The sequence below is a fragment of the Manis pentadactyla genome, chromosome 7, assembly GCF_030020395.1.
Source record: "Manis pentadactyla isolate mManPen7 chromosome 7, mManPen7.hap1, whole genome shotgun sequence".
Taxonomy (NCBI): domain Eukaryota; kingdom Metazoa; phylum Chordata; class Mammalia; order Pholidota; family Manidae; genus Manis; species Manis pentadactyla.
Genome location: NC_080025.1, coordinates 138559367 through 138570802, shown reverse-complemented (window position 1 = coordinate 138570802; position 11436 = coordinate 138559367). Strand labels below are relative to the sequence as shown.

General features: G+C 42.2%; 1 protein-coding gene and 1 long non-coding RNA gene across 4 annotated transcripts in view; one reads left to right on the top strand and one right to left on the bottom strand.

Annotated features, from left to right (window-relative positions):
* Positions 1 to 11436, top strand: part of TCAF1 (TRPM8 channel associated factor 1) — a 38717-nt gene that overhangs the window by 18804 nt on the left and 8477 nt on the right. For all 3 annotated transcript variants that reach the window (XM_036926155.2, XM_057504852.1, XM_036926154.2), the window contains exons 3-5: positions 8579 to 9573; positions 9833 to 9930; positions 11045 to 11258. In XM_036926155.2, the coding sequence (XP_036782050.2) occupies positions 8579 to 9573; positions 9833 to 9930; positions 11045 to 11258 (1307 nt within the window). The remainder of the gene's footprint in view (positions 1 to 8578; positions 9574 to 9832; positions 9931 to 11044; positions 11259 to 11436) is intronic.
* The window catches only part of LOC130684320 (uncharacterized), a 115492-nt gene continuing 105017 nt past the window's right edge, over positions 962 to 11436 (bottom strand). Inside the window, exon 3 of the long non-coding RNA XR_008998575.1 lies at positions 962 to 3127. This is a non-coding gene — a long non-coding RNA (uncharacterized LOC130684320). The remainder of the gene's footprint in view (positions 3128 to 11436) is intronic.

Below are 11436 nucleotides of genomic sequence, written 5' to 3'. Positions count from 1 at the left end.
ATGGAAGTATGAACTAGAGGATCCAGAAGAAGAGATAGAAGACAAGATGCCGCAAGTTGTGTGTGCTAAATCCAGGTGTTAGGAGAGGATTTTATCTCTGGGGGCCAAACACCTGATGTTGGAGAATGAAGAAGGCAGGTGATGGGTGCAGAGACAAGCTACAGAAAGTAGTTCCTTGAGAGTACCGTCCAGCCTGTTCTGGTCACGTTGTGCCCCTTCCCCTCATACACTGCTAGACATACAGCAGGTTAGGAGGCACTCAGTAATCATTTGTTGGACGGTGACTGATTGGATGGAGGAAGGAGGGAGATTGGAAGCTGGAGTGGTCCCAGGAGTACAAAAGGTGCACCAGGGCACACCCTATATTGTATACTAAAACTCAGCATCCTTGGAGCAAAGAGCACTGGTATTTCTCACCAGTGAGAGCAAAGTAATGTAGGATTGGGTGAAGCAGGCACACCAGGGTTAGTTTAGAGACACAGGGAATGTGCTGGGGCCTCTTGTTGGCACGGGATCCCTGGAGCAACCCACAGCTGCATTCTCACATGTGCAATGACAGAAGACAGTTACTCAGACACACAGTGATTGATCAGATTGATCAAACTTCAGCATACCAATGACCACCTACCTAAGGAACAGGAAGGTAAGCCTTAGACATAATTCCGTTTAACAGCCTAATCCCCTTAGTTGTCTCCAAAGATGTTTTTCTCTACCAAAACAATACTGCTTTATTCTTCAGCTATACCTAACTCATCTCTCATCGTCAATGATTCTGAATTTTGGGCCAGTTGGATTATGTGTGTGTGTATATATGATGCATACATGTGTGTGCACACACATGAAACAACTTGAAGGCTAATGCTTGAAGGAAATTTCGACTAAATAAGAGAAGTATATGGAATCTTTTGTGGAGATTATGGTTTATTAGTATTGGTTATTTACTAGGTAAGACTGCATCACATCTCCTAACTCTTTGCTTAAACAGATAGATGTATCAGCATTACGCATGTATTAGGTGGGTCATTTTTTGACCTACGGGTGGATTGACAATGGCAATAGTGATTTTCCTGAGCTAACTGACTGAGATGTAGTAAAGAGAGGAAAGTGAAAGGTGTAAAAGGGTATGTATGATATATGAAATACTGATTAAATGAATATGTTAAGATTAGTAGGGAAAAAGAGAACAAAAAACCCTCCCTTCTCACCCTACAGTTTTTTTAATATTAGCTCTTATTTATTTAATCATTTTCCTACTGTTGAACATTTAGATCTTTCTCCATTCTTGTTGTAATACATAATATTATATAGAATATATTTCAAAGCATTTTAGAAATATTAGACAATACAAGACACCAAAATGTTTGTATTAGAATTCAAGAAGGAAGATCACCTGCACCATAGGTTGAGGGGGGTTCAGAGTGAAAACCCCTTTGGATTTAGTTCCTCTGTCAAAATGTCTTGTTATTTACTTTTAAACCCTCATTTGAACATGAGAGTGTGAATTAAGATAGCTTTAATCTTATTACTTGCACATTTCTTACTAAATTAAATACTAAATAAATCTTAGGATTCTCTCAACTTTCTAAAAGAGTAAACTGCCTGCAGGTCTTATCAAGATCAATCAGATTTTTATCAGAAGAGGTCCACTTTTATGATCAGGAAAATCAAACCCTAAGTAATAAAACCAGATGATCTACTTTTAGAATCCCCCATATATCCGGACATGAGCCTCGTAGTCACTGACTTCACTTCCCGCCTGGAAAGCATCATGATCTGCATTTAGAACATCAACCTCCACATGGTCTGTATGAGCCAACTGCCTGTAGTCACTTTGCTGAGCAATTGCTGGCCCCACTCAGCTTTATTCTTAGGGGCTCTGCTGTACCTCCAGCTCTCAGGGCAGTGGCTATTGTCCCTTGTGTGCAAAACTAGTCACATCTTCTTTCTACTAAGTATTTCACTTGAACAAACCCTGGGTCCATTTTCATGAACTACTTGCATCCTCGGTGCAGGACTCGGGATTCTAGTAAGAGATTTCCTAAAACATGGGAAAAGCACATATTTCCGAAAAGTCAGATGTCAGTGAGTTCCCAAGCTGTCTGGTGCTTCCTCTGTAACCTTGTGCGACAGGTAACTTCTCTAAGCCCCATCTCTAAAGTGGGGCTAATGATGACTACCTTTCAGAGTAGCTGTAAGGATTCAGTGAGTTAAGAAACCTGCCCAAAATACCTAAAATACTTTATTTTGACATCCAGCCTCCACGAAATGGTATTATGTAAGTGTATGATATCATGAGTATCATTCCCAACCATTGAAAATTTACACCCATCACTATGCTGCCTTGCCCCAAATCACATATGTTTCAGTTGTATAAGGTATTGACATCTTAACTCATATTTTTTCCTACCTCCTCTACCAAACTGACATAATATCATCATGATTGATTTTACCTTCTTTACACATTTAACAAAACAGGTACTAGCGACTGAACTGGATTTACCAATAAAGGATTTGATGCAGATTAAACATATCATTAGATAACCAATTTGAGGTAGGTTTCAGGAGAATCGACCAGAAGTGTGTCTACTCTGTCTTTTGGATAAGAGGGCCCTTGTCTCCTTTTCACTCAAATCTCAGGTTTCTATTAAAGAGTTCTAACTCTGTTGGTCATTCATCCATTCGTCTAGTCAGCATTTATTATATTCCATATCCCAGGCATTATTTTTTATTTCGTAAAAATGACTTCCAAAGATCTGAGAATTAGAAGTACAGAAACGTCTTCAATAACCAGACCCAGAAGAATTAGCAAAACCCAAGTAACTGTTGTAGGAAGAGGGCTGCCGCGCTGTGGTTCAGTAGAACCTTGAAACTCAGAATCTCCTGCCAGTAACTGTAGTGTGACCTTACCATGTCCTTGCAAGTCTTTTTTTCCCTGTATAAGGAAAGTGTTGGAATAGAAGGTCCTTCTCCCCATTTAGCTGTCACTCCATTGAGACCGTGGATTTCAGTCTACAGTGATCCTCAAAACATCATCAGAGATGCATAGAAAGAATGTTGCACAAACAGACATGCTCTTAAAACATCCACGTGCTCCAAATTCCTTGGCTTGAAAACACCCCTTTGAAATCTGAATTGACAAACATTATAAGTTGATTTCATATGTCCCCTTTAATTTGAAAGATAGTGCAGGGATATTATATACAAATATTCTTGTGAATTCAAGATTATTAAGAAATATTAACAGATAAATTTAATAAAATATGTTAGAAGGCCTGTGTGCTGAAAACTACAAAACATCACTGGGAGAAATTAAATAAAAGAAATGGAGAAATACACCATGTTGACTGATCATAACACTCAATATTTTTATTATGTGAGGAATAGAGAATCTTTTCAACATATGGTCCTGAACAACATCGTACCCTTATAGGAAAAAAGTGCATCTTGACATTTATCTCACTCCAAACAAAACAAGTAATTAAAAATAGATCTGCAAAAAAAAAAAGCTAAAACTCAATAACTTCTTAAAGAGTACATAAGAGAAAACGTCTGTGATCTTGCAGTAAGCAAAGATTGCCTGAAGAGGACACAAAAAGTACATGAACCATAAGAGGAAAAGATTGATAAACAGAGCTTCATAAAAAAAAAAAAGTTTAAGTAATTTATACAGTTCAACAGACAGCATTAAGAAAACAAAAGGCAAGCCACAGCTTGGGAAAAGTATTTGCTGTACTTATATCTGACAGTGGACATGCTTTCAAAATACAGAGAGGACTCTTAAAATCCCAAGAAAAAGGCATCTCAGTAAAAAAAAAAAAACAGATAAAAGGGTAAAATATTTTAACACACTTCATAGAAGATGACATAAGAAAGGCCAATCAGCCCATGAAAAGATTTTCAACATTATTAGTCATCAGAAAAATGAAAATTAAAATCACAATTAGACACCCCCACTCGAATGGCTAAAATTAAAAAGACTCAAACCAAGTGTTGACAAGAATGTGGAGCAACTGGAACTCTCATACATTGCTGTTGGAAATGTAAAATTGCATGAACCACTTTGGAAAACAGTTTGGCAATTTCTTGTAATGCCATTTGCACTTACATACCACTCAGCCACTTCATCTCTAAGTGTCTAAAAGAAATGAAAACATATCCACACAAAAATCTGTATATGAATGTTCATGGCAGCAAGCTCCAAAATGGAAGCTACCCAAATACCCATCAGCAGATGAATGTATAAACAAAATGCTGACATATCCACCCAGGAGCATACCACTCAGCAATAAAAGGGATGAATAGGCTCAACAACATGAGTGCCTCAAAAAAAAAAAAAACTATTCTAAGTGAAAGAAGCCAAACACACAAGTACATACATTACAAGCACATTTATCTGAAACTTTAGAAAAGGAAAATCTAATCTATACTGAAATTAAGCACATCCATGGTTCCCTGAAAGCTGGATTGACTGGAATGGGGGAAAAGACGGCTTTTTGTGGTGACAGAAATGTTGTGTTTTTTATTGTGATTGCACAAGAATTTAATATAGCAAAAACTCATCAAGATGTATGCTTAAATGGCTGAATTTTCTCATGTCAATGAATTTGATCTTTTAAAATTGGCATGTTTGACACAATATTGTAGGAGAGCACAACTGGAAGACTGACATTACCCAACTTCAAGACTTATTGTACAACCACAGGAATCACAGGGGTAGAATTGGTGAAAAACAGACAAACAGACCAACTGAGCAGAAGAGACCAGAAACAGGCCCATTTAAATACAGTCAACCAATCTTTGACAAAGGAGCAAAAGGCAATACAATAGACCAAAAAGTCTTTTCAAAAATGGTGCTAGAACTGCACATCCACATACAAGGAAATGAATTTAAGTACAGACCTCAGCCTTCACAAAAACCAACTCAGCATGGATCACAGACCTAAATGTAAAACACAAAACTATAAAGCTCCTAGAAAAGAACAGGAGAAAATCTAGATGACCTTGAATATAGCTACGACTTTTTAGATAAAAGACCAAGGGTCCATGAATGAAATAACCAATAGGCTGGACTTCACTGAAATTAAAAACTGCTCTGCAAAAGACAGGATCAAGAGAATGAGAAGGCAGGCCACAGGCTAGGAGAAAATATTTGCAAAACACATCCGATAGAGGATTATTACCCATTCAAAAACGTTAACATAGCTAACTTCATTAATCTTTTCTATTTTTGTATCTGATTTTGAGTCATAGTTAGAAAGCCTTTCCTCACATCCCGATTATAAAATATTTCACTCTTGGTTTCTTTTAGTATTTGTGTGGTTTTGTTTTTTAAATGTATATCTCTGATGCATTTGGAATCTCTTTTGTATGTATTGTGTGAAGTAGAGGACTCTCCAGTTATGCCAACAGCATTTATGAAAATATCTTTTCCCAGTAATATAAGATGCCTCCTTTATTAAATACTAATAACCATATTCATCATTACCGTTATTTTTCAATTAACTGATATTTTTATGTTTGAGTTGAGAATTAATAGTTTTCATAATCTACCTCTACATTCAAAGCAAGAACTCCATTTGTCTCATTCTCATGCTGTCCATGTTCACTCCATACCACCCATGTTTTGTTGAAATCATATGATATTTTGGTTCCAATTTGGTTTTGCCTGAGTTTTATTTTTTTCCTTACTTTCTCTTTAACTCCATGGCTCTACTAGTTTGGAAATACTTCTTATCAATTGCATTACGTGACTCAGGGCCTTTATCAGGTCTTCAGCATCAGTTATAAATCATACCAGCCCACTACTGTTTGATGTAGTCAATTTGTTCCTCTATTGTGTTTATTTTTGTTCCTGTAGATAATACAGCATAACCTCAAGTAACTTGTTTGGGAAAATTTTCATGAGTAGTACATTTTATAAGCCCTTTTGACACTGTTTCAGAATTCCCATGTGCCAGTGATAAGTCTTATGCAGCTGTGTATCACAGAGTATTTTCACTACTGTAAAAAACTACTTTTAGGGTACTTGTTTTACCTATTTCTTTATAGGTAATTTGTCTGTTTTTTCTTCTTGTCAGCCTTTAAGGCTTTTTCTTCTCTTGCATTTCTTTTTTGAAGGTTATTACCAGTCATCAACTAGATACTGTGCTTCATTTCATTTACGCTGCTTTCCATTCAGATAACCATTTCATTCTAAGAAAACTCAAATTTGGTTTTTCTGTGCAAGTAAATTGTCATGTAATTTTATGTGTCTTTCTACTTTGTTCTCTGCTTTTGGAACACCTGCTTGCTAGATGTTAAATCTTCTGATCTTTTCTTCATTATTTCTTAACTTATTTCTGCTAATGTTTATCTTTTTTTCCTTCACCACTGCTCTGGAAGAATCACTTGACTCCATTTTCCTGTTGACTTATTGACAGTCTCCATCTTCATCAAGACTTATTTTTTGCTCATGTATTTAAAATTGAGATTATATGTTTGGTGATTATATTCTCATTTTAAGTAGTAATTTTTGGTAGCAACCTGTCCCATTTTGCTTTTGAGAGAGAATATATCATCTTAAAACTCTCCAATGATGTACAGTATTTATTTAGGACTTTCTTCTCCATTATCACTGTTACTTCCTTGGGAGTTGGTTTTCTCATTGTTTGGTGCTTCTCTTTCATGCTGTTAATTTACATCAAATATTCGGTGGTTCTTGTTTATTTAAATGTTAAATGGCACTGAAATTATATAGATTGATCATTACTGATTCCTGGTATTTCTCAGAGAAGTGATTTTCTCAAGGCAGATGGTAATGCCTGTTACTTTTGTTTTCTTGGTCTTCTCCACATATATGCAGTTACAGATTCTTTTGTTTTCATGGGGTTTCTGATCAATCTGATTCCATCTGATTTATATTTCCTATGACTACCTCACTGTCCCAGTTTGTTGACTGCACCCTTCTCAAAATCCAGTGCTATCATGGATTTATTCTTATTTTAATGACTTATTTCCTTTAAAGAGAATGAGAAACAGAAGTAAAAAAATCCAATTCAGATATTTTCAAGTTATGAAACAATCATTTGCATGTAAGCCATGATTATTGGAAACAGCAGGCATATGTCTCTGAGGATGCCCCCCTGGGTCAGCGTGAGCAGGGCCTCCCCCAGGCTCGTCGTCCAGGTGAAGTTCTGGTGATTCAGTGTCTGCGTCTCAACTGTGCACATTCAGTATTGCTCATCCTGTCATAATAGGCTAGTGTGTAAACTTTAATGCCAGTGTATTAATTTAAAACACAGAAACTCACCTCTTCACTGACTTCATTTTCAAAACAATTAATTGCATAAAATTTAGAAACTCCTTGAAGGAATTTAAACACATTTTCCGTTTAATTTTATACACATTTAAAGTACTAAAAATTTTCAAAATGAACGTTTTAGCTTTAGAATCACCAAATTAAAGATAAGATTTGTCCAAGATGTTGCTTGAGAAAGTATAAATGTCACAAAACTAGAACATTCTGATTGGCTTGGCCAATGACTTCTTTCCTTAGGCAGATGATCGCGGGAAGCAAGATTATAATCACAAGGTAGTTTGGCAAACTTGGAATCCGAGCAAGAAGAGCTAGCTGAATGACCTTAGCGGTCAGTGCTCAGGGAGCAGAGAGTCGTCTAGTAGGGTGGTGCTGTTGTCTTCAGGAGAGGACTGCACCTGCTCAGAGGACTAGTTTCCTCTTTGGTTAATTAGCGTTCTCCCAACCACAGAGAATGCAAGACAAATGCTGCAAATATGCTTTCTACCTGACCCCTGGCTTCCAGCGCTTCTGTGCCGTTACCTTCTGACCATACAATTGCCACAGCTTTATAACAAAAGTGGCATAACAAGCTCTAGGATCTCAAGGTAGAGGTCCCTCCAACCCTTACCCCCTAATGGTCCCACTGGGTATCCAGGGCTGCATCTCTCACTTGGGGGTTATGGGTGTCTGAGATCTTACAGGGGTTGTTACCCGTAGACAGGAACAGACGGTGCATAGAAAAACCTTACAGCATGAATATGCAGCACTCCTGTGGGTAGAAGCTGGGTGTAGACAGTCCTGCTGGGTTCAAAGTCGAGGCCACTCAGCTCCAGTGCCCCACTTTTTGAGATAGTAGTGATTCTTTACTGGCGCCACAAGCTCAACTCTCCCTTGACTTTATTTGCAGAAAATGAGATGCATGAAATTTATAAACAAGACTCGCTCCTCATAAGTATGAAAGCATGATTTCCCATTCAGCTATTTATATAATGTTTAAAAGGCTGAAATACACACTTAAATCCAGAATATTTAAGATACATTATTAGGTAAACACAGCAGAGCTTCCTTCGAGGCTTCCTTTGGAAAATCTGTGCTCTGAGAATAAGAGAGAATTGATGTCCCTGCATCTTCCCTCAAACAGACTCGACACCAGTGAGGTCAGATCGGCCCAGTTTGTTCTCCAAGTTCTCCTGTAAGGCTGAAAGTGATCACAGTAGTAAAGCTGACGTTGCTGTTTGGGGGGTACTGTTGGAAGAGCATTATGCAGGCCCCGTCCTGTAATAGGAAACATGTCTTTTGCAGTTGTGAAGATGATCTCTCCGAGGACAGAGAGGAGCTCCTGCACGGCGTATCAGAGCTGGACATCAGCAACTCGGATTGTTTCCCGTCCCAGCTGCTGGTGCACGGGGCTTTGGCCTTTCCCCTGGGGTTAGATTCCTACCACGGCTGTGTTATAGCGGCTGCCCGCTATGGCAAGGGCCGCGTGGTTGTGACTGGCCACAAGGTATTATTCACTGTTGGTAAACTGGGCCCCTTTCTGCTCAATGCCGTGCGCTGGCTGGACGGGGGCCGCAGGGGCAAGATCGTGGTGCAGACAGAACTGAGGACGCTGAGCGGCCTGCTTGCAGTAGGGGGCATAGACGCCAGCATTGAGCCCAATCTGACCAGTGATGCAAGTGTCTACTGCTTTGAACCTGTGAGTGATGTGGGGGTCAAAGAGCTGCAGGAGTTTGTAGCAGAGGGTGGGGGCCTGTTTGTGGGAGCCCAAGCCTGGTGGTGGGCCTTCAAGAACCCCGGAGTGTCCCCTTTGGCTCGGTTCCCAGGGAACCTCCTCCTCAACCCCTTTGGCATCAGCATCACAAGCCAAAGCCTCAATCCAGGGCCCTTTCGTACTCCCAAAGCAGGGATAAGGACCTATCACTTCCGCTCCACCCTGGCTGAGTTCCAGGTCATCATGGGCAGGAAGAGAGGGAACGTGGAGAAGGGCTGGCTGGCCAAGCTGGGGCCGGATGGCGCGGCCTTCCTGCAGATACCCGCAGAAGAGATCCCTGCATACATGTCTGTGCACCGGCTCCTGAGGAAGCTGCTAAGTCGCTACCGGCTCCCCGTAGCCACCCGGGAGAACCCGGTGATCAACGACTGCTGCAGGGGCGCTATGCTCTCCCTGGCCACTGGTCTGGCCCACTCTGGAAGTGACCTGTCTCTGCTAGTCCCAGAAATTGATGACATGTACAGCAGCCCCTACCTGCGCCCCTCAGAATCTCCTATCACTGTTGAAGTCAACTGCAACAATCCAGGTATGGAATGAGGGGTAAGAGCCTGGCATAGGACCTGGGGGAATGGGGCCCGAGGGCTTTGGCAGCTCACTGCAGGGATCTGGCACCTGCAGAAGGCCAGCTCCATCCTTTGCTATGTGTGCTTTCAGGGAGCTAGGGTTTGGAGCTTAGGTAATGTTTGCAAGAGTTGAGTCAGGGCAGCACGCTGGGGCTGTGGGAATGCTGGGTGGAGATGGGGCCATGGAAGAGGGGTACAGTCTGCCCTCTGTGCTTATGGCAGGCACCAGATACTGCTGGATGAGCACCGGGCTCTACATACCTGGAAGGCAAATTATAGAGGTGTCACTGCCTGAAGCTGTTGCCTCTGCTGACCTGAAGGTACGGTCATACCCCATCTCACCGCGGACCCCGGAGCCCAGGTGTTCCTGCTTCGTGGCTGACATTTTACTGATCCTCTTAAAACCCTGCTGGCAATATGGGGCATGTACTTTTACCCATCTTCAGGATGAGGCAACTGAAATGCAGAACAGCTAACTGGTTGATTTAAATGTATAAATCTGATATATTTCAGAGCCAAGGACTAAAACCTAGGCAACTTCCAGCTCTTAACTTTTGTGCTTTTAACCTATGTCATAGGAAAGGAATCAGCAAGGTTCCACATGGAGGAGCCTTAGCACACAGTAGGATTCAGGAAATCTCAGTTCACCTTCCATCCCCATGGGTGTCTCCCAGGGTAGCACAAGGGCCAGTTCTAGGCTCTGCCTTCTTCCCTGAAACACCAGAGTCTGTCTTGCTCTCCCAGACCACCTTCGGCTCTGACACGCCACATGCACACACCGCTTTCACAAATGAGGTCACCATCTTGCTCCATGAGGCAGTGTGCTGGGTAGGGTCTATTCTGTGCCTGTGTCTCTCCTGGAACTTGTTCAGCAAAAGCCCAGTAAGCAATCCCAGGGCTCCACTGAGTGCAAGGTCCCTCTATCAGCCCAAGAAGGGGGCTTCAGGGGAAGGACAGGAAGAACTGAATCAACCCTCTACCATGTGAGCCAGTCACACTGCTCCCAGTGGGCCTCGTCAGTCAGCAAAATCCTGCCCCCCCCAGTTCCCATTACAGAATCACCACCGTGAAATAGGCAGCCTAGGATTCTGTCAGACAGAGGCCCCCAGGGTCCCTCAGTGGGAGTCAGCCCTCCCCAGAATCAGCCTGTGGGTTACTCTGGGTGCCCTTCACATCAGCGTCTCAGCACCACCCTTCGTGGAGCTGTTTGCCTCCCCTGGAAGGGTGTTTACACACATTCGGTCCACATAGCTTAATTTCATATAGTTTTCATGATATAATTTCATGGGCTTAGCACACACTGTTCATTAATAGTGGGAAGGCGACTTGCACGGCAGCCTGGCCCAGCGACCCTTCCTGCCCACACCTCCTGGGTGATCTCCCCTGCCACCCACACACACCCAGAGGTGACTCTGGGGGGGTATCTCTGCTCAGGTACAGATTGGCTGCCACACTGATGACCTGACCAGGGCCAGCAAGCTGTTCCGAGGCCCACTCGTGATTAACCGGTGCTGCTTGGACAAGCCCACGAAATCCATCACCTGCCTGTGGGGCGGCCTCCTCTACATCATTGTGCCTCAGAGCAGCAAACTGGGTTCCGTGCCTGTCACTGTGAAAGGGGCCGTGCATGCTCCATACTACAAGCTGGGTGAGTGGGAACCCCAGAGGGAGCCCCGAGGGGACGGGGGCGGGGGGTGAGGAGCCCTGCGGGGTAGGGAGAGAGAAATTAATTCGGCCTGGTGGAGGGGAAGACGGTAAGCGGCCTTAGGTTCAGCTCTGGGGCCAAGGAGGTAAAGTCCGAACGACGTCCACGGGGACTTCATAGA